Source organism: Lampris incognitus, chromosome 4, assembly GCF_029633865.1.
Source record: "Lampris incognitus isolate fLamInc1 chromosome 4, fLamInc1.hap2, whole genome shotgun sequence".
Taxonomy (NCBI): domain Eukaryota; kingdom Metazoa; phylum Chordata; class Actinopteri; order Lampriformes; family Lampridae; genus Lampris; species Lampris incognitus.
Genome location: NC_079214.1, coordinates 14,428,015 through 14,452,425, shown reverse-complemented (window position 1 = coordinate 14,452,425; position 24,411 = coordinate 14,428,015). Strand labels below are relative to the sequence as shown.

At 44.1% G+C, this 24,411-nt stretch overlaps 1 protein-coding gene across 1 annotated transcript in view; it reads left to right on the top strand.

Annotated features, from left to right (window-relative positions):
• The window catches only part of diaph3 (diaphanous-related formin 3), a 384,853-nt gene that overhangs the window by 90,405 nt on the left and 270,037 nt on the right, over positions 1 to 24,411 (top strand). The window contains exon 5 of the mRNA XM_056278298.1: positions 2,705 to 2,835. Coding sequence (XP_056134273.1) covers positions 2,705 to 2,835 — 131 coding nt within the window. The remainder of the gene's footprint in view (positions 1 to 2,704; positions 2,836 to 24,411) is intronic.

Below are 24,411 nucleotides of genomic sequence, written 5' to 3'. Positions count from 1 at the left end.
TTTTAAAGAAACAACACCCCCACCCCCCCACCCACCCCCCCCCCCAAAAAAAAGAAAGAAAAGAAAAGCAAGTCGTTCTCTCTGAAACCAACTTTCTAAATGTGGTTTGCCAAAATACACTCTGGTTGCAGCAAATTTGATAATCAAAATGTCTTTATGAATAATCCAAAATTAGCTGCTAATGCTAATCTGTGCACAGATATAATCATTGACTTACTTAGCCTAGGGCGGCATGGTGGCGCAGTGGTTAGCGCGGTCGCCTCACAGTAAGAAGGTCCTGGGTTCGAGCCCCGGGGTAGTCCAACCTTGGGGGGTCGTCCCGGGTTGTCCTGTGTGGAGTTTGCATGTTCTCCCTGTGTCTGTGTGGGTTTCCTCCGTGGGCTCCGGTTTCCTCCCACAGTCCAAAGACATGTAGGTCAGGTGAATCGGCCATACTAAATTGTCCGTAGGTATGAATGTGTGTGTGTGTGTGGGCCCTGCGTGATGGCCTGGCGGCCTGTCCAGGGTGTCTCCCCACCTGCGGCCCAATGACTGCTGGGATAGGCTCCAACATCCCCGCGACCCTGAGAGCAGGATAAGCGGTTCGGAAAATGGATGGATGGATTACTTAGCTTAAGGTGCCACAGCATTGCAAATATGTTTCTAACATGTGAAGGGGAAGACAGACCACATCCCAGACTGGGTTTGTTGATTTCTTGTTTCTTATCTTCATGAAATACTTTGCGTCACACATTTGCTGGCTTGTCATAAGGTGAGGCGTCGTATGTGTCGTGCAGGTTAGACACAAAACAGCAAAGGTGGAGAGAGGCCAAAAAGAAATTCAGCCTACTAGAGGGAGAACCAATTATGATTCCTTCAGTTACTTTACAACAGGTAGTATTTCAGTTTGTGATCGCCATCATTCATTTTCAACAAACTGAGCAAAGTGGAGGAAAAACAAACAAACAAGGGAAACAGGATCAAGCATGCCTCGTACCAGCTGGGCTGAAGTGAATGCAGAATGGTTGTGTAGCAATTTTGAAGTCAGGGCCTGACCAGTACAAGATGTACTGATATGATACCGGTGTCAGTAAAAAGGGGTGGAAACTTTCAAATTTCCAACATATCTGCTGATTTGTTTATTTTTTTGAAAACGGTGCAAAACAGATGTGTTTGTTGTATTTGTTGCCCAGTTATAGAGATGGTAATCGAGTTTGATACCGTCATACTGTGCTGGCTTACCTCTGTGTTAGTATGCGGCTATACTATGCACTTCACAAGTTCTTCCTTTTGGACCCTACTATATGCTATATGAAATAATGACCATAATGATGTTGTATAGCAGGTAATATACAACTCCTGACACCAGTAACTGTCCTGAGGTGAACACCGCACTATGCTGTCCAGGCTTTGTCCCAGCACAATTTGACAAACACAGCGTTATGCTGTCCATAGCAAAATGGCTCGTGCTTGTGCATGGCACATTGAAAAGGCTCAGTCTATTCCACTGCCTACCAACACGGCGATCACCAGTTCGAATCCCCGCGTTACCTCCTTCTTGGTCGGGCGTCCCTACAGACACAATTGGCCGTGTCTGCGGGTGGGAAGCCGGATGTGGGTATGTGTCCTGATCGCCGCACTAGCGCCTCCTCTGGTCGGTTGGGGCGCCTGTTCACGCACTATGTCGCCCTGGCGAAACTCCTCACTGTCAGGTGAAAAGAAGCGGCTGGTGACGCCGCGTGTATTGGAGGAGGACTGTGGTAGTCTGCATCCCTCCGCAGACCGGCAGAGGGGGTGGAGCAGCAACTGGGACGGCTCAGAAGAGTGGGGTGATTGGCTGGGTACAGTTGGGGAGAAAAAGGGAATTCCCCCCCCCCCCAAAAAAAAGACTCAATGTGGAAAGAATTAGATAATCTGAAAAGGCAAACAAGGGGACGACCCATTTTATGTTTTTCCTATGAGAGCATTTGCCAGTTGAAGAAAAAGAAGAAAAAAAAAGCTCCCAATAAAGGTCGGACCTGCAGGTTCATCTAAAAAACTGCCAGAGCGTCTGTCAGGCTTTTTGTTGCTGAGCTTTGGTTGCCTATGTATATTTCACATACAGTGCAGTACTTTCACGATGCCTAGATTTACCCCTTCAGTTTACCAAGCTGAGATTTGGTGTCTCCACAGATCAAAAGTAAAGGAAAGGGGGGAAAAATAAACTTTGTACTTCTTAATAAAATTCGTGTTGCTAAATAGAGCTATCCCTATATTTGTAACATATAATTAATTAATTTCCCAGTCAGTTCAATTAGTGCAAAGCAACTATACTCAACAGGACTCAGTGAGAATGTTCCACGAATATGTAAATCTAAGCCGCTCTGGTTTCATGAACAAAATCCAACTCCAATATAAATCCGTTTGTCAGACAGCCTGTTATTTTGTGGAATTATCAGTCGCACAATTCATTATGCAACTTTTGGCATGCAGGCCGCACAATTTTATCTGCATCTTCATACACAAAATATAGTCTTGGCAAAGGTGGTTTCATTTAAACAAGATATGAATCATTCTAATAGGGCTGTGTTGTATGTTGCTATCCTGTGTGTGTGTGTGTGTGTGTGTGTGTGTGTGTCAGGTTGGGCTCATGCACACATATACTCAACATTTTATTTATTTATTTATTTAATAAAATGCATTGTTATGTAATTCCTCATGGCCTTTCCCTCCATCTGTGTTTCAGGGTAGCCTAAGAAGCAGCCACCAGATCTCTCCCCAGGAGTTTCTAGGAGAACTAAAGTCCGGAGTGACAGAGGAGCGCTTATTTGCCTGCCTGGACTCACTGCGTGTGTCCCTTACCAGCAATCCCGTCAGGTACTGCACAAGAAAACAAGAACTCAATTTTTCTCCAGGCATTATTTATGTGCCCTTACTATCTTACATGCTTTGCTTTATTATTATTGTTATTATTATTATTATTATTATTATTAAAAAACATTTTTTGGGGGGGGGGGTCTGACCCATTTCCTGATTACCCCTTGGGGTGTGCTCTTGTGTATCTTGCCAGTCCTTTGGCCCGCCCACTGGGCCGTGCCGTTTTATTGGTGCTGTGATATTCCATAGGTTCCTCCTGCTCCAGTCCTCCCCCATGGCGCCCGGGCGTCGGCGCAACAGCAACCTGCTGAGCTTTATTAATATGTAGTACAGCCACTGCTGCACGCAGGGTTCTCTTTCACTGCCTTTTAATTGTTTGATGTCTATCTTTCACTATGTGTGTGCTGCAAAGATGAATAAGGAAGCAACAGTAGGGGGCCTACTCCTCCTATCCCATGTGCAACTACTACCTCAATGTAATGTTTCATGCTTTTATATTTTAAATGATAGTCACATAGAAAGATGGGAGACGGCCTCAGGCAATCAAAGGAGGATGATGCAGTTGTTGCTCGCATTAAAACTCTGCATAATATGAGTGGCTCTGTTATTCCATCACTCAAATCCTTGTCATTTCTCAAGTCCTGCAGATCTTCCCTTTACCGATTTTCATTTCACAATCCCTACGTGATTTTTCAAAGACAATTTTTATCTTGTGTTGTTGTGTAGGCCTATACTTAACAACACGCATCACTCCAGCGTAACTTCTCTTTCGGTCTGTAATAAATCTGCCCCGTTTCATTTCAACAGTACACACTTGATTCCATGAGAAGGGATAAGTCACTATTAGATGAAGGGACGGGGTTTTGTTCGTTGGCCTTTCATTTATAACACTGACCTTGGGATGATCTTTGACTCGCCAATTTCTCAATTTACAATTTATTATCTCTCTTGTTCCATGAGTTGAAATAAATATGACCATTTTACTTGGTGATTTGATGTTCATGAATCTGTGATATCCACATAATTTGAACATGAATGCGTCGAGCTATGATTTCAATTCATGAGAGAGAGAGAGAGAGAAACGGAGACAGTTTTTCCTCTGCAAACTACAGCCATAATTCATAAAATGTTATGAATTCTATTAGGCGCGGGGGGGGGTCTGTTTACTGCTGCAGAATGAACGGTGTCTTGACTGTCTTGCCGTACTCGTATAGAAATACCAGCCTGATTGGATAAAAACTTGTATGATCTAGTGAGAGCCAAGCTTCTGCTGAAGGTTCCCATAGTAAATGTTACACATCTCGTTCCTAGATGTAACCTGCTTTTTACATCAATATCACTTGCTGGGTTTCCATCCAAATGTTAGCCTATATTTTAAGCAATTCTTCTTGAAAATTTGACCCAAAAAAAAGTTAAATCGGTGTGTGTGTGTCCATCGGTGTGTGTTATTTGAACCCCCTGCACGGGGTTTGACAAGAGCATCAAAAGAGAGTGATTGTTCTGCAACAGAAGAAAACATATGCTAACTCTCACTGCAGAGGAAGTGAAGGTTAAAAGCTCATTTGGAAGAGTTACCATTTTAAGGTCATTCCCTTGTACTTAGTCATTCTGTGCTGTCAAAATACGAAGACAAGGGGATGCGGTTAGAATTGTAAGAGATGAGCTGATGGCTATTGACTTTTCCTCTTAAGACTTTGTTGTGTCAACTTCAAAAGTCACATGGCTAAATGCACCATTTGAAATAGGCAGGTAAACGTTTTAGGTCCCTTTGAGAACACACTGTGTAATTTTGTTGGCTAGAATGTTAACAGTTTTATTGCAAGCTCCGTTTTTTTTGGTACGGGAGAGAGAATCAATACCCCGTTCACTTTGGTGGGTAGTTCATCAAGTCTATTCTTTTAAATGGAGTGTAGATGGGGAGGCACATTGGCGCAGTGGTTAGCGTGGTCGCATCACAGGAAGAAGGTCCTGGGTTCGAGCCCCGGGGTGGTCCAACCTTGGGGGTTGTCCTCTGTGTGGAATTTTCATGTTCTCCCCATGTCTGCGTGGGTCTCCTCCGGGTGCTCCGGTTTCCTCCCACAGTCCAAAGACATATAGGTCAGGTGAATCGGCCATACTAAAGGTGTGAATGTGTGTGTCGTCCCTGTGATGGTCTGGCGGCCTGTCCAGGGTGTCTCCCAGCCTGCCGCCCAATGACTGCTGGGACAGGCGCCAGCATCCCCACGACCCTGAGAGCAGGATAAGCGGTTTGGATAATGGATGGATGGAGTGTAGATGTGTTCTTACTCCATCCAGTATGGTGTTACCATTAGAAAGTCCCAGTAAGCACCCGTTTGAGTAAAGCAACATGGGCTTGAGAGCAGATATTGTTCAGAGGGTAAAGTTTGACCCAATTATGTAGGACCTGTTGCTAGGTAGGTGTTGTGTCTGGGATATGCGGATCACATTTTAACAGCAAGTTTGGGGGGGGGGTTATATACTCATATGGTCAAAATAGCTCTGTTACCCTTTTCTACTCTAAATTCCAAAGAAAATTAACATTGACTTGCTGGTCATATTGTACTTTTCAAGGTTTTACCAAACTATTCAGGCCTTTGCTAAAGATATCTGGTGGTGTCATGGCAAGACTGAGGGAGGAAATGCAGGACACAACATATAACAGGACACAACATATAACAGAATGGTGTAGAGTAGTACCACTGCAGATTTAAGTTTTTTTAGGAGCTGCAGTCTTCTATCAGATAAGAAATATGCACTTACCTGGCAAATGCTTCTTTGTCTCAGTCATCTTCTTCTTCTTTCGGCTTGTTTCCTGTTTCCCAGGGGTCGCCATAGTGGATTTGATAATTTCCATCGGTACCCTGTGATGGCACAGCACCGATGGCGGTCGTTGTTAACCCGGGCCTTGACCAATCCGGTATGGTCTTGTCAACCCGCAGAACTATTTGGCAAAACCTTACATCAGCTACCCCTCCTGACACAACCACTAACCCTATGGACGGGCACAGGTGGATGCCATCTCAGTATTCATGGACTTGGGCCCATGCCTGTCACCATAATGCCTGTCGCCATTTTGTCTCGGTACTTTTCTTAAAGTACTGAGACAAAATACTTCTCTGTGTCAGTACTTTTCTTAAATAAAACGCTTTAATTTCTGATTCCCCCCTCATCGCTGTGCAAGATTTTAACCAGTAAATATTGTGTATAGGGCTTAGAAAGCACATAAGGTGATTGCCTCTTCTAACTCAGCTCCCACATTGATTTCAACTTCATTGTTAGTTATATATCTGACTGTGTCCAACACTGGAAATATCTGGGACATATTCACAATAAGGCAGTGGCGGTGGTGCAGTATTTAGCGCGGTCGCCTCACAGCAAGAAGGTTCTGGGTACAAGCCCCGGGGTAGTCCAACTTTGGGGGGGGGGGTCGTCCCGAGTTGTCTTCTGTGTGGAGTTTGCATGTTCTTCCTGTGTCTGTGTGGGTTTCCTCCAGGTGCTGCGGTTTCCTCCCACAGTCCAAAGACATGTAGGTCAGGTGACTCGGCCGTACTAAATTGCCCCTAGGTATGAATATGTATGTAGTGTTTGTGTGTGTGTGTGTGTGTGTGTGTGTGTGTGTGTGTGTGTGTGTGTGTGTGGGTAGGTGCTTTGTGATGGTCTGGTGGCCTGTCCAGGGTGTCTCCCCGCCTGCCACCCAATGACTGCTGGGATAGGCTCCAGCATCCCCGTGACCCCAAGAGCAGGATAAGCGGTTCAAATAACGGATGGGTGGATATTCACAATAACTCCAGATTTCCAAGTTGTCTTATTAAGCCTCAATTTAAGTTTGACTTTTGTTAGTCTCGTTAGCACTGTAGCTACTTTGGTCTCATAAGAGGGATGTTTGACATTTTGTCAGCATTTCTCAGTTTGAAATAATCTGCTTCGGTTGATGTGTCAGACTCTTGCTCAAGCTCCATACTGTAGTGAGAAAGTTTTGTCTCGAGGAACTGATGTGTTGCTCGGGGACTTATATTTGATGAGAAATGGCTATCTTTGATAAAAGCCTGCAAAATCAAATCCAGGTGGAGAATTTTGCCATATTATTCAGCGTACCTCAGGCTCTTGATAGCCTTTCGCTTCATCTACCTCACTTACACCTTAAAATGAGCCGAATGCTCCGCACCTTGCATTTCAATTAGCTATTGTAAAACAAGGTGGTTGGCCAGCAAGAACATTCAGGGCCCTATGAAATCCATTTTATTTTCCCCGAAATTGTTTTTCTCAGTTATTATTTTTCTAAATTCAGATTTGGGTCTTTTTACCTATTTGTACTTTAGCAAAAATTGTGTAATCAGCTACAACAAAAGCAAACTGATCCCATTTCGTGGTTTTTTTAGTGGTGGTGTTTGTCTTCTGTGATGCTGTTCTCTGACATTTTTTTCCATATATCCCATACAACAAATCTATGTGAGTTTGTTGACATGTGAGTGCTGTGATGTGCACACTCACGTGCACAAAGAGGCAGAAGCGCAACAAGGTTCTGTGAGGGTCTGATGATCTCTGGACAAACTATTTTAAATTTCTAATATGTTCACAGATTCTTAAATAATATTCCCCAAATCTCCAAATTCCATACACTTCCATTTGTATTCATATATATATATATATATATATATATATATATATATATTTGGCCTCCATTCTGTGATTCCGTCTGTGTTTTCCACATCTTGGAAATCCTAGTACTTTTTATGCCTCGAGACTTGGATGGTAAATATTTTTTTTCCCTTGGACCCCCCCCCCCCCAATTGTACTTGGCCAATTACCACACTCTTTCCGAGCCGCCCTGGTCGCTGCTTCACCCCCTCTGCCAATCCGGGGAGAGCTGCAGACTACCACATGCCTCCTCCGATACATGTGGAGTCACCAGCCGCTTCTTTTCACCTGACAGTGAGGAGTTTCACCAGGGGGACGTAGCACATGGGAGGATCACGCTATTCCCCCCTGGACAGACTCCCCATCCAACCAGAGGACACGCTACTGCGGCGGCCAGGACACATACCCACATCTGGCTTCCCACCCGCAGACATGGCCAATTGTGTCAGTAGGGACGCCCGACCAAGCTGGAAGTAACAAGGGGATTCGAAGAGGCGATCCCCTTGTTGGTAGGCAACGGAATAGTCCACTATGCTACCCGGAAACCCTTTGATAGTAAATATTTGGTAAATATTTGAAGGGTCATAGAGGAGCAAAGGTCATATACAGAGAGATAGTTCACTCAGGTGTGTGAGTGGACCACTGCAGTTCATAAGGGCTTTGCATACAGCCTGTGTGTTTCCTTTATGGCTGATTAATATGGCTGATTGATAAGGCACGCTGGCAGTAGGTAACACTGATTTTGAGAATGGCTGCCTTCAATTTTGATATAGTTGGGGTGTGAATTGGCTGTCAGGTCTGCATCAGTTGAAAAATCGACTTGTTTCAGTACTGTTGAACATGTAGGTCCAAACTCAATCTTAGATACTTCACAACTATGAAGTCGGAGGCAGCCGTTCAGAAGAACAACAGCACTCAGTTCCATGTCATCAGCTCTCTTTTGTCATCACAGACATAATGGAAAGATTATAGACAACTTAGCAGGACAAACGGCAACAAGGAAGCAGATGCCAATAAGTCACAAGAGAAAAGAAAAAGGTGTTTGGAACTGTTGAATAAATAATGTTTCTGTTTTTTTACCTCTGTGATGTTCCTGGATCATGAGACTCACTCTGATGCATAAAAGGGTAACTGTTTACTTCCAAGGTTAGAGAGACTCTCTGGACGACTCCCTTGCTGTGGCAGTGCTTTCTGTCTTTGAGTGCATACTCATAAATAAATCACAGATATAGAGAAACTCTCCAATGTTTACAGTTTTCTATGATTTTAGCGTACTACTGCATATATTACCATGATCATCAGGTGTTGAAAGAAAAAAAATATGTGCACAAATCTTTTTATACTGTGCATATTGTGCTAAATCATTTCAGCATTTTGTCACAAAGCCATATGTCACAACATGGCATTATGCCTTCAATTAACTTGGCTTATTTTGTCTTTCTCGTTGCATTTGCATCACTCTCATTTTTCCTCCGCTATTGCTAAATGTGCACGCATTGGATCACATTACCAAACCACTTTACAACCGCATGCCCCCCCCCCTTCTCCCCAATTGTACTTGGCCAATTACCCTACTCTTCCGAGCTGCCCCAATCACTGCTCCACCCCTTCTGCTGATCCGGGGAGGGCTGCAGACTACCACATGCATCCTCCCATACATGTGGAGTCGCCAGCCGCTTCTTTTCACTTGACAATGATGAGTTTCACGAGGGGGACCTAGCACGTGGGAGGATCACGCTATTCCACCCCCCGTCCCCCGTCCCCCCTCTCCCCCAAACAGGTGCCCCGACCGACCAGAGGAGGCGCTAGTGCAGTGACCAGGACACATACCCACATCCGGCTTCCCACCCGCAGACACAGCCAATTGTGTCTGATGGGACGCCTGACCAAGCCGGAGGTAACACGGGGGTTCGAAATGATGATCCCCATGTTGGTTAGGCAATGGAATAGACCGCCCTGCCACCCGGACGGCCCAACATGCTTATTTTCAGTTCATTGTCAAAAACGTATATTTTAAGTTTATCAATTTTTTGCACAGCAACCTCAATTACACAGTTGAGGGAAAAACCTACTTGGAGCCATGTTCATCTTATTTTATAATATTGAGTGGATTCATCCCATTTGGACCTACAGTAATGCCAGCTCCTAATTAGTGCTCTGAATGACTGCAGGAGAGGGTAGGCAGGTGTACCCAGGGCAGTATCTTTTTTTTGTTGCATGATGGTTATTTCTACGTTACTATGCTTCAGTAAAATTACTTTAGTGCTGTTTCCAAAACACTCAGACTATATTTATGGGAAAGGGTAGTTGGTGGGGGTGGGGGGTCCTGAGCTGCTGTGACAGGCAGGTCGCTGGCTTTCCCGTTTCGGTTGTCTCTCTCGCTCATATGTAGGTTGTTGCTCTGGGCTCTCTCCGTCTGAGGTTTGGGGATTAGCAAGTTCATAACGCATTATCATATGCTCTGTCAACCCGCTTTTAATGGCAGCTAAAGACCTAAGCTCATACATTTATATTTAAAAAAAAAAAAAACCTGCGATATATATCTACTGCCAAAATAAACCTTTTTGGCCATTACATATTTTAGGAATGCAAATATTCAAACGTGGTGACAAAGAATACAGTGCATCGCCCGACTTGGCCTTTCTCATGCAAAACCAATTTCCACAAGCTGTTCATGGTGGATTGAGAATGGCAGTGGCCTTGCATCATCTTATGGGCAGCTTGTTTTGTATTTCATCTATTATCTTTTCAGTCGTTTGATCTGCCATGCCATGGTTACGGCCCAGCGTCCATGGTCCACAGTTTATAGTAAATGGAATGGAATGCATTCGTCGGCAGGCTCCCGCTGTGCACAGTTGGAGGGCCTTATTGGACAGCTGAGTGATGTTATTGTGTCCGATTTGACTATTGAGTGATGGTTCCATTTCTGGCTCCCTCTGCAAGGGCTGGCATATATATTTTCATCATACTCCCATTTTTTTGCCCTTTTTTTCCAATTCCAGACTTTCTTCCCTCTTATATTCAACAGTAATGTTGATTATGCTTAAAAACACACTGACTCATCTTGCATATATCTTACTTACCATAGTAGAAGGTTTTGTTATTTTGAAACTTGCCAGATCCTCTTTTCCTCCTTGACTGTTCGTTTTCAATAAGACAACAGCAGTACCATTAGTCTTTATCATCATTTCAATTGTACTGCCTATTCTTCTAAATACAAAGTCGTTTATTGTAAGATTGTGTAAGATTTCAGCATCTCTGATATAGTCTCTGCACCTTTGCACTTAATTGCCTCTTATATCGCCCCTATGTAGTCAATCCTTGTGTATATATCTAAATAATGTTGTGTTATCCTGGTATGTTAAGTACACTGTAAGAGCCACAAAACTGGAGTCAAATCCCATGTGTGTGAAAACTTACATGGCCAGTAAAATCTGATTCTGATAGCTCGAGTTATCTTAATAATCGATAGAACTTCTTATTTATAAGTCAAACAGCATAGCGCTAATCTGTTTGATGAGTTTTTAAGGTGCAAGACCAATAGAAAAGGAGTCTTTCTCACTCGATGTGGATCACGGGAATACATTCCTCATCAATGCTGACTATTTCAGTTGGTATTTTACTGCTTTTCACTCTCTGTGTGTTGCCGTTTTTTGAAATTCCCCATCTCCATGGCCAACAACAATGGTAAGCACTTGAGCGAGCAAGCTACATGATCATTATGGAAAAAAAACCCACCCCTTTCTCCCCAATTGTACCTGGCCAATTCTACCTCTCTTCTGAATCGTCCCAGTCGCTGCTCCACCTCCTCTGCTGATCTGGGGAGGGCTGCAGACTACCACATGTCTCCTCCGATACATGTGGAGTCGCCAGTCGCTTCTTTTCATCTGATAGTGAGGCGTTTCACCAGGGGGATGTAGCACGTTGGAGGATCATGCTATTCCCCCTAGTTCTCCCTCCCCCCTGAACAGGTGCCCCGACTGACCAGAGGAGGGGCTAGTACAGCAACCAGGACACATGCCCATATCCGGCTTCCCTCCCGCAGACACAGCCAATTGTGTCTTTAGAGATGCCCAACCAAGCCGGAGGTAACACGGGGGTTCGAACCGAAGATCCCCATGTCGGTAGGCAACCCCCCCCTTTTCTCCTCAATTGTACTGGGCCAATTAGCCTATTTTCTGAGCTGTCCCGGTCGCTGCTCCACCCCCTCTGCTGATCCGGGGAGGCCTGCAGACTAGCACATGCTTCCTCCGATACATGTGGAGTCGCCAGCCGCTTCTTTTCACCTGACAGTGAGGAGTTTCACCAAGGGGATATAGCACATGGGAGGATCACACTGTTCCCCCAGTTCCCCCTCCCCCCTGAACAGGCGCCCCAATCGACCAACCAGAGGAGGTGCTAGTGCATCGACCAGGACGCATACCAAATCCAGCTTCCCACCCGCAGACACGGCCAGTTTTGTCTGTAGGGACGCCCGACCAAGCTTGAGGTAAGACGGGGATTCAAACCAGCGATCGGTAGGCAATGGAATAGACCGCTATGCTACCCGGGCGCCCTACATTGCCTGTTCTTTTAACCAGCCTAGTGTGTTTCTCCCAGCTAATGTGTAATCAGGCTTTATGTCTTTGATGCTGATTAGCAAACTCTGTTTTTTATGTGTAGAATTCCTATCGCATAATCGACACATATGAGCAATTATTTTGGATGGTGTTTAATTTTTATGTAATTGATCCATGTGCCAGAGCTCGCCTCCAGCCATGCACAAAGTATCCCACAATAACATTTCTCCCAGAACTATTTTGCAAGGGCTTCGGTGAGAAAACCACAGTTTAGTCTGATTGGTATAAGAAGGTCTTAGGTTCAAACCCTAGGCTGTCCCATGTCCTTTCTGTGTGGAGTTTGCATGTTCTCCCCGTGTCTGCATGGGTTTCGTCCGGGTGCTGCGGTTTACTCCCTCCATCAAAAAGACATGCATGTTAGGGTTAATACTCCTGCCTGTGCCCCTGAGCAAGGCAATGGAAAGAAGGACTGGAGTTGGTCCCCGGGTGCTGCAGCTGCCCATTGCTCCTATATAATAGGATGGGTTAAATGCAGAGAACAAATTAATTGTAACAATACAATGTCCAATAACATGGCTTTCTTTCAGTCTTTTAAATACAAACGACCTCGATAGATACAGACAGATAACAAAATATCCTCACATCCAGAGACTGATTCACTACTGAAATACTGATACACAGAATGTGATTGTGGGGTGTCCATGCCTTGGATCCACACAAAAGGAAGTAACCAGAAGAGGTAAAATGGCCGCTGGCTATATGTGTATGGACGTAAACGAATCCAACCACCGCATCAATATGGTTTATCAAATAAATTTTAACTTGAATAAATGTTTGTACTTTTTGTTGAATTCAAACAGTATTATGTAGTATTGGAAAGTAAGGGAGGGGCTATAAAACAGGGCTAGTTAAATAAGCAATGCATTTTTCTCAATACCCCTGAAGCCTTGTATTGACTGCTGTGTTTATGGCACCGTGACAAAAAGATATTAGAATTGGTCCCATAAAGATACTTAGCTCTCAAACCTCACTAAATCATTGGCCAGATTAGGATCCACAAAGAGTGTTTGTGAATTGTCTTGCGCTTTGTATACCTCATACCAAATTTGGGTCGATATATGATGGATAAGCACCATGCTTGATAGCTAGCCATTTCATAAGGAAGCGTCCCATGTTGGATCACATGGAGCCAGCCTGCAATTGCAGCTGTATTAATATAAAATCGATACCGGGCCATATGGCCTTATCCAGAGTCTAACTTCATCGGCTTTCCCGGGCCTCGGTAGTTTATGAGAGAAGCTGGATTTAACAGTTCCAGGGTATACGAGCTCAGGACTATGTGTCATTGCCGATAGCAGCACACCACTTCTCCCCCTATACCTCCATCTTGCTCTGTTCCTCACCTCATCATGCATCATTGCTCCTCTCGCCTTTTTCATTCCTCTTTGTAGCCACTAACCCCCCCCACACCCACTCTCCTGAACCCTCTTTCTTTATCTCTCTCCTCTCTCTCTAAATCCTCCCCTTCTCTCTGCAGCTATCTGCCTGTTCCACCTATTACTCCACTTTACTCTTCCTTCTTACCTTTCTCACTCTGCGTTCGCCCAGATCCATTACCGACGTTTAACCCTTATTCCCCCTCAGCCGCTTACTTACTCCTCCTCTCTCGCTCGCCCTCTGTCCTTGCCCCTCTCTCTTCCTCTGCGCCAAAAAGATTGGGGCTGTGTTTGATGTTCTGCTGGAGCGGAGAGGGTTGTGATGTACAGCCTATAATTTCCCAAGGGCCCAATAAAAACAGTGTGCCTGTCTCACTTTTTACCACAGGGGATTGCTTAGGGGAGTGAAAAATCTACAGCACAGATATTCTGGAAGAGAATGATGATTTTTCTTCCTCCCTACTTCTTTTCTTTTGACATAGCTCCACCTACCTGTTTTCCCAACCTGCGGTTCTGCTAGCAGTGCTGCAGGTCAATGCCTAATATTTGTAGTGTAACTGAGTGGCAGACAGGAACATGGTGGTATAACTTATTCACTGTTCTCACTGATTCTGGAGGCCTGTGCCTTTAAGTAATGCCCAATATAGAGCACATATCCAGTCCATGCTGTTACTGACTGTTGTTGAATTAGACATTTTGCCCTCATTTCAAATAGATAGAAACATTTTATTCAATTTCTCTCAACAAAGTTGTTGAGAGAAATAAATAAATACAAAATAAATACAAAAAAAGAGGCAGAAATTTAAACCGTGGTCAGTTATTTTTGATTTTAGCCAGAATTATAACTTCAGATTTTAGTGCAAAGGTTATTCTGATATACTCTTTATAATGCAGTTGTATTTATTTGTACCTCCCTTGAAGCCATAGTGTGAAGAAGGCCGTTACAACAACCCAAATGTGCTTAATAAATAAGGAAGACTTCTTCTGCTCGGAATCTCATCAGGGACAAAGTCATACCAATCAGGGCGTCCGGGTAGCGTAGCGGTCTATTCCGTTGCCTATCAAAACGGGGATCGCTGGTTCGAATCCCCGTGTTACCTCCGGCTTGGTCGGGCGTCCCTACAGACACAATTGGCTGTGTCTGTGGGTGGGAAGCAGGATGTGGGTATGTGTCCTGGTCGCTGCACTAGCGCCGCCTCTGTGGGTCGGGGCGCTTGTTCGGGGGGGGGGACTGGGGGGAATAGTGTGATCCTCCCACGCGCTACTTCCCCCTGGTGAAACTCCTCAATGTCAGGTGAAAAGAAACAGCCGGTGACTCCTCATGTATCGGAGGAGGCATGTGGTAGTCTGCAGCCCCTCCTGGATCGGCAGAGGGGGTGGAGCAGTGACTGGGACAGCTCGGAAGAGTGGGGTAATTGGCCAAGTACAATTGGGGAGGGGAAAAAGGGGGGGAATCCCCCCCCCCAATTCCCCCCCCCCCCCAAAAATCACACCAATCGCATTCACAAAACCCATAGTAATTGTATTGATAACTTGTAAAAGTAATATTGTAAAAGGATGCAGCATGGTCCACTGTTATAGACTGTGATTTGGAAGCTGCAAGTTTCCATTGACCTGCACAACACAGACAAGGTGTTGGAGGGCAGGGACATTAAATCTGTAGTGCAGACCCCTGCCACAGCCACAGCATAACTGTACACTTACACCTTTGCTGTGCCCTTTGCATCATAAGCCATTGTGCAGTCTGATGTATATCAAATTTGTATGACTTACAAATGCACAAGAATTTTTTATTTTTTTTGGGAAATGTCAGGCTGTGTGACAAATCTTGAGCAGAAAAAAAGGCTCTTCATCGACAAAAAAATGTCAACCCAGGCCAATCACCCTCACTGAGTGCCCATAGGTGTGTTGATACAAACCCGTGTGACGCTTGTTAAAATTCTCCAATCTGTCATATCAGCATTCAGTTCTGTAGAACACCTCCGGTCTCTCTCTGTTTTGCTCTCCGTCTTATTTTCCCTTTCTCCCAGTTCATTATCATCATCATCGGATAGATACATTCATATATTATTAATATGCAAATAGGTGTATTTTCTCATGCAGACTTTGCCCCGCCACTCGGTCGGTGGTGCCGTTCCTTGTTGCCGTGACTGAAGCTCCTCGCTGCTAATCGAACCGCTGTGCTCGTTGGCCTCATCTTTTTCAATTCATACGCACTTCCACCCGCCTCTGCTCCCTCCCGCCGTCTACTGTGACAGTGGATGGGTGGAGGCACAGGGACATAGGAGCGAAGGAACAAAGACGTTATTTGATTTTCGAGAGCCTCTTGAGCGTCTTTGCTGCTGGTGAGTGAGGGAGAACTCGGAGAAGGCTCTCATTTATGTTGTGAGCTTTTAGTGATGCAGACTCCACCTCACCGAACCCCACTTTGTTTTTGATTGTTTTTTATTGACGGTGGCTATAACAGGAAGATGTTGTAAACAACTAATGGGTACCAAGGCTCATTAAGAGCTGTCCAACGGTTATACGAGTGTTGTGAGCACTCTTATGTACGTTTTGTTACCTGCTGTGTGTTTTTGTGTCCCTGTCTGACTGTGTCTAGTGTTGTTTGATTGCTTTCCTCAGCCAAATGACTGGTCTTGTTCATACTCTTAACATGGTCCAAGAGCGGTCCACATGTGACTGAGTGATGGCTCTATCTACCAACATCCATGTGTTCAGACATAACCTCAGCGGTTGCAGTATATCACTTTAATCCGCTTCTCCGTTTTCCTTGCAGCCTTGAATCCCTCGACATTTTAATGACCTGTTCCCGTTCGTTTGGTCATGCTGACCATTCTTGCTCATATTTTTTTCTATTTCTGCTTTTGTTACTAGATCTGTTGTTGCTGTGGCATGACATTTTGATGCAGCCGGGCAAGGAGGTGACCTGTGTCATGTTGACGACCGGTTAAATTGATTTTTTTTTATTTTTTAGATAAGCTTATTTGAATTGATTTGTTTTATTCCCCCAATTGCCCCAAATTGCTGAAGTTTTACCTCTCCGTGAAGCATAATCCCAGGATTCCACATTTAGCTGACATGTTCAAAGCCAAGTCACCATCAGTCATGTACCTAAAAGGGAGCTCTTTTTTCAGACTTCACCAAAAACCTTGCTCTTTGTAGTCTTAGCAAGTCTGCTGTTTCTCGCTATCAAGATTAGGATAGGCCGATTAATCTCTGCCTCTAGTCCGACATGCACCAGACAGCCTTCTTACCTTGCTCCCTTCTTCTGCGGTCCTTTGCCTTCCCGCTAGCTGTTGCCGTTCTTCTCCTTCCATCTAGTTATCTCCGTATGAATAAAACACATTATATCTGTACGGAAAAACTCAGCACGTTCAGAATGTCAATTCAACCAATTAAATGAAGTTTTTATTTTTTTACTTTAGATGGTTGAAGTAAAGGTCATTTTCCTGTCAGACCTCTTCAACTCCAGCTAACACATTGTTAGCTGGAGTTGAAGTTTTTTGAGACCAAGCCAACAAGTACATAGTAAATTCATCTGTTCATGAATGTGTCTGCTTGGGGTATCTGGGTAGCATGGCAGTCTATTCCGTTGCCTACCAACACAGGGATCCCGGTTTGAATCCCCGTGTTACCTCCGGCTTGGTCGGGTGTCCCTACAGAATCAACTGGCCGTGTCTGCAGGTGGGAAGCCGGATGTGGGTGTGTGTCCTGGTCGCTGCAGTAGTGCCTCCTCTGGTCGGTCGGGGCGCCTGTTCCCGGGGACGGAGGGGGAACTGGAGGGAATAGTGTGATCCTCCCACGCACTACGTCCCCCTGGCGAAACTCCTCACTGTCAGGTGAAAAGAAGCGGCTGGCGACGCTTCATGTATCGGAGGAGACGCGGTAGTCTGCAGCCCTCCCCGGATCAGCAGAGGTGGTGGAGCAGCGACCGGGACGGCTCGGATGAGTGGTGTAGTTGGTCAATTACAATTGGGGAGGAAAAAAAAAAGGGGGGTGGTGTCTGCTTGTGTGTTGCCTGCTCTGACAGTGAAACAAGTTCAAAATAAAGGTTGTAATCAGATGTGAATAGGGAAATTGCCAAATGTTTTTTTTCCATCGGCATAGATGCTCACATTGTTGGATCATTTCCTGTTTATAAACAATTCTATTTAGTAAACATCTGTATTTCATTCACCTCATTTCTAAACCATTTATTCTAATTGTAGACAACTTTTTTCCGCCCTCTTTTGACAAATTCCTGTGCAGTGAAGAACTAATTCAGGTCGTATGCAGGTCAAAGGGGTCTTAAACTGTGTGCTGCTCATTTATTCAACATTATCTAGACAACTTGCCTCAATGTTAGACTACGAGGGTTTTGGCTCGTTATTTATTTATTTATTTATTTATTTATTTATTTATTTATTTATTTATTTATTTTTCCTGAGCGTTGTTCATCTCCAGCTGAGTGGAACTGCTTTACCATGCATGTCTTGCTCGCTGCCTCTGCCCAGGTTCAGGCACACCGTTGTTCTGCCAGGTTATGTAGACAGGCTTATATACTTCCTTATCAGGTTTCTGCTGGCTGAGCGGACAGACTGGAAAGCAATTCACTGCTTCCTGCTGGTCTGGAGGCTTACCCTGTGACTAGTGCCTCTGACCCCTGTCTGCCTCACACACCTAAAGCCTTTCTAGCCTTCTAGCCCTTTCTGCTTCCTCTGATGAGAGGCCACAGTGCTAGCCCACTGCACTGGCCAGGTTACAGGGTGTAATTGTATTAAATAGACGTGATAAATGGATCTGACAAACAAGTGGAAATTGGTTTTTGATATTATATTAAAACTGACCTTCAGGTTTAAGGCCTCAGATTTGTTATTTTGTCATTTTAGCTATACACCAAGATGGGGATATCCCCCCCCCTCCTAACCAATACCACCATGTTTAATAAACCCAGGAAGCCACCCCCCCACCACCACACACACACATATGTGTGTGTGTGTGTACGTACATACATATACCTCTGTTCAGCAGGCTAACTGGGCATCTGCCCATTCATATCATTCATTGAGGTAATATTGAGGGATCTCCTGTTCGTAGTACTTAAAAACCATGTTCTGACCCTGGTCTGTCTTATAAAATTTCCTACGGACTTTGCAGCAATTTATCTACTGCTGCTGCTACTACTAGTACTACTACTACTACTACCACTTTCGGCTGCTCCCGTTAGGGGTCGCCACAGCGGATAATCCATTTTCACTTCTTCCTGTTCTCTGCATCTTCCTCTGTCACACCAGCCACCTTGCATGTCCTCCCTCACCACATCCATAAACCTCCTCTTTGGCCTTCCTCTTTTCCTCTTCCTCTGGCAGCTCCATATTTGCAGCAATTTATCATTAAGAAAAAAAATCGCCTTGCTTTGCTTCACATTCGGTATGTGTTGCTCAAGGTTAATAGTAAATTGAAACTTTCCTTGAATTGGTGCGAGGTCCAGTAGATGTTAAATGCTTGGATACCTGGGGTGATAACGGTCAAATGCTTTCAAAGGGAAACGATCTCCTGTCCGGTTATCACATTAAAAAAAAAAGAAAAAAAAGTTTTCTCTCATTTTCTATTTCCGTTTCCCCTCCCTGCAACTTATCGAGCTGGTTTTATACAACGTTGTCATGCAGGGACACACCAGCGCACTCAAGGGCAGCACTTTCTACTAAGCAAGCGAAAGCTTTACCCTTTTTAACACCGGAACGACCAAGGCCGCCATTTTGCCGGTTTTGGATTTTCAAAGTTTAAAACTTTGTGGGGGAAAAAAAAGACACAAATCTACCGCTTCATGAATGCTAATAAAATTGCATGTATTTGCTTTAAAATGAGTTTTAGGTCAATTTCTCAAAAAAAGTTATGATAGGATCTACCTAAAACGACAATGAGCGGTCAAAATGACGGCTCGTAATTTGCGTGTGATCGTGCACGTCACGTCACTATTTACGGCGTGTGTTGGTCGCATCGTTTCCTTCACCAAGTTCATTGCGCTGTCCTAGGAAAAAACAAAACAAAAACAGAACTGGCATCCTCCATCGCAGAGCAAGAGTCTAACTTTGATATTTGATTATTTCCAACATGTCTGGGTACAGCCGCCGCTTCAGACCGAGGCGTTGCAGTATTTACAGGCGTTGGACAGCGGCCATTTTAAATTGTTTGAAAAATAGTATTAACGTTGTTAAAATGTTAATTTTGGTGTCAGTTAGTATCTTAACAGACATACTAATATATGCAATGCATTAATATCTCAATTGGTATTTATCTTGACAGAATGTAGAGTTTAAAAACCGCCAGTCATTTTGACCGCTCATGGTCGTTCTAGTAGTCCCCCCCTCCCCCCCAAGTTTTGGTCGTTGTTTGGGACGGTTTCAATGGTTATTTTCAGTTCTTTTTTTATATTTCATGGTTATAGGTTTCTTTTTTTATGTTTGTTCGATTAGCAATATGTGTTCTCCGTTTTGTTTTTCAGGTAATTTTTTCACTTTTTCAACTTTGCTATTCAAGTTCGACCATGACTCTGGTTTAAATAGTTTGAAAATAGTATTACAGTTATTAAAATGTTAATTTTGGTGTCAGTCGTTTACTAACAGACACGCTAACATATGCAATGCATTAATATCTCAATTGGGTATTTATCTTGGCAGAATATAGAGTTTGAAAACCGGCGGTTTTTGTTTTTTTGGGTATATTATATTAATCCACATGGGTGGCTTCCTCTCTGCATGTAACCCATCCTAGCTGTGTAGCTAAGAGCAGTGGGCAGCCGCCGTGCAGCGCGCGGAGACCAGCATCAGTTCGTCTTAGCATGCCTCGGTCTAGGGGCACAGACAGGAGTATTAACCCTAACATGCATATCTTTTTGATGGTGGGGGAAACCGGAGCATCCAGAGAAAACTCACCACAGACAAGGGGAGAAAATGCAAAGTCCATACAGAGGATGACCTGGGATGACCCCCAAGAGTAGACAACCCCGGGGTTCGAACCCAGGACCTTCTTGCTGTGAGGCGACGGCGGTAATCACTGGGCCACCGTGCCGCCTAATACACAGAGGATTGGGGAATAGTTGCAATCATAGCATTTCAAGATGGTGACAGATGTACTCTTTGCAGCCCCCCCCCCCCCCCAGTTCAGGGATGGTCGTTCCCTGTTAACATAGATGGCCTCTTTGACTCCCCGTTCAAACTAGCCTTCCTGCCTATCAAGGATGTGCACATCCTTATCCCTGAAAGAGCGGCCACTGGCATGCGGATTAGACTGCGGAGTGCTGGCCTGATGTGTTAGCTCGTCTGTGTTGTGCCATCCTCTTGGCCAGCTTCTGTTTTGTTTCCCCCGATGTACAAGTCATGGCAATCTTCCCGGCACTTAACAGCGTACACAATATTGCTCTGTTTGTGCCACGGGACCCAATCCTTGGGGTGGTCCAATTTCTGGTGCAGCGTGTTTTGGGGTTTGAAAGCAGCTGAGCAACTGGTCACGGCAATTTGCATATGAAACCAATCTTTTTTCCCGGTCATTATGCCACTGTATTGTTTATAAGGGTGGGGATACCTGCAGTCAGTTGAGACTGAAGAGGTCACTTAGATGAGTGACAAAACGTTTCTCTCTATAAACGTTGTGTCCAGCTGAACTGATTCAACTTTCTGTGATTTTCTTACCGGCATTATTGAACATTCATAAAGACAGTTTGATTCAGTATTACAATTATTTTAAAGGCTCCTTCCCCTAATATCTACAGTAAAATGTAAACATTGCAACAATCCAAAGAAAGCGCAAAAATAAAATGCATTTATCTGAAGCCTCCAAGTGTTTCAAAATCAAAAAATATGAGTATGCTTTCCCGCGTAAATAGTCATACAATATATGTTGTATATAATATAATATATATTTGCCATGCCTCTGCAGGGGCACAGACAGGAGTATTTATCCTAACATGCATGCCTTTTTGATGGTGGGAGGAAACCCACGCAGACACGGAGAGAACATGCAAACTCCACACAGGACCTGGGATGGCTTGGGGTTCGAACCCAGGACCTTCTTGCCGTAAGGCAACAGTGCTAACCACTGGGCCACCATGCTGTTAATAATGCTTCCACAGTGTAATTCTTGGAAAATGCTGTGATATTGAAATCATCTAGGCGTAGTATCTCCATTTCGCTGCTTTATTGTCGACAGGTATGCATCTCTTTATTAATATGACATAGTAAGATTATGTGTTTTCCCTGTGGGACAGGACAAGGCACAAAATCCAACGGAACTGGGGGGGGGGGGTGAATGGTCAGAGTGTTTGTGAGTGCGGGCAGGAGTGGACACACACATTGCAGGAGCGGGCGGTAATAGTCAGAAATCCAGCGAGAGCGGGGTTAATAAAACAGTCCCGTGCAGGGCTCGAGTTGCAACTGTTGACATAAGTGATTTTCATCTCTCTGAGATGGGATCTGATAAGAACTGTATTTGATTAACTGAACTGGAAGAGTAAATAATATCCGAATGATAGCCAACACTTACACACACACACACACACACACACACACACACACACACACACACACACACACACACACACACACACACACACACACACACACACACACACACACACACAGTATCAGTTGCTAGATTTCTTTCTGCTATAACGGCTGAGATGATGAAGTAAAAAAAACAGTGAAAATGCTCATTTTGAAAATGATTTGAGCTTTGATAATTTCATAACCTATATGTGAGAAATGAGAAGCGTAATCCAGGCTAGTAAACTGGAAGACTGCCGCCCCTATAATGAAACACATATAGGCCACTTAGATGCTCTCATTTACAGTGAAACAATGGCACAAAGGAGAAGGAAGGGCGAGAGTTGAACATAAGTGGGAGAGAAGAACTTGAGCTTAGGGAGATGAAGACAAGGTTTTGCTACTCCTAAAGTTACCAAATAATTAATAATCGAAATATTGTAAATAAGGGTCTTGCAGAGAAATTAAGAAAAAAAATTTGTGGCTCTCAGTGTACTTAACATAGAATAACAACACGACAACACAACAATCTTCAGATGTATACACAAGGATGGACTATATACAGGTGAAATAAGAGGTGGTAAAGTACAATGGTGCAGAGAATATATTGTATTGAAATACTGCTGCCCCCATTGTGAAAAAAATAGGGTCAAATGAAATAAAATAGATAAATCCAGGTCAAAATCCCCAGTGGATGATATACTTAATATGTCCCCCACCCCTTAAAATGGCACCATGCAATTTTGATTATGCACATCTTCCATTTATAGATTTTGTCTCAGTTTATATTTTCACAAATGGTGTAATAAAACTTAATATTCCTTCATCATCTGATTCCATTTTGAAATGTGGCCATTGTTTGTTCCTGCATCTTGATATCAAAAACAGTTCAGTGTAAAATCCATGAAGATTATCAAAAATCCGTCTATATTTTTTTTAATTCAGTAGTTTTCACCCCAATTTGGCATGTCCAATTCCCTGTTCTCTCGTGCTGAGAGATGAACCTAAATTCTTTTCCGTTTTCAAGCTTTTTAAAAAAATAAATAAATAAATAAAATAATTGATCGAGATCAGTTCAATTATTAGAAACACTGAAACTTGGTTAATGGTGGTTTTTATATTTTTTTATTTTTTATTCCCCTGAGCTTTATGCTGAGGAATCATGACCGCTACAGTGGTTGGGAAGGGTGTAGACTTCCATGTACGTGTTATGATGCACATGGAACCAGATGACTGCTTCTTTTCACCTGCGAGCTACAAGTTCCTGGTAAACGTAACACGTGTGAATGTTTACACTATTTTCCCAGATACATTGACTGCTGGGCGGCATGGCGACACAGTGGTTAGCGCAGTTGCCTCACAGCAAGAAAGTACTGGGTTCGAGCCCCCGGGGTAGTCCAACCTTGGGGGGTCGTCCTAGCTCGAGTGGAGTTTGCATGTTCTCCCTGCATCTGGGTTTCCTCTGGGTGCTCCAGTTTCCTCCCACAGTCACAAGACATGTAGGTCAGGTGAATCGGCCGTACTAAATTGTTCCTAGGTGTGAATGTGTGTTTGTGTGTGTGTGTCAGCCCTGTGATGGACCGGCGGCCTGTCCAGGGTGTCTCCCCACCTGCCGCCCAGTGACTGCTGGGATAGGCTCCAGCATCCCCGCGACCCTGGTTAAGATGAGGGGCTTGGATTATGGATGGAATGGAATGGAACATTGACTGCTGTAGAGGTGCCCCATCACCTGTAGGGGTCACCATGTACAGCGATGGGATGAATTAACCCTGTTGGCTCCCCTCCCAGAGGCATTGCCAGTTGTGCTCCCTGTTTTAAAAGCATGGATTAATAGCAGCTTCTTACAAGTCAGATCCTTGAAGAAATATTCTCAGATAGTGCTAATTTATAATTTATAAGTAACTATGACTAAATAACTATTATGTATTTCTTAATTTTATTTTTTTTAATAAATTTAGGGATCTAAACTGTCAAGTTAACTGTCTGGTGACAATGATGTCAGAAGGTGAATTTTTATGGTCACAACCGTTTTCAAAATTTATGCTACATACAAAATGAACTCCCCATTTTGATGAATTTGCTGCCCAGTCGGGATGAAAACCTTGCCTCATTACGTTTCTCTGCTACTTTATAATTGTACCATGTCAAATACAAAATCCGTGTTCTTAGTTAACAGAAGAAGTCTACAAACAGTATGTCTTAAAAGACTGACTGCAGGTCCCATCATACTTACATGATAGTCTCCTCGGCTGACAGTTGTTCAGTCCTTAGTGAAATGGCCTGCTCTATATGTGGTTCACACGTCCCATATGTGCTACGACTCCAACCTCCTGTCTCTCTGTACCTGGGGGGGGGGCACGCTGTACTCAGTTAACTTGCCGGGCCCAGGACGACATCTCAGAGTTAATGTGTTATTTCTGG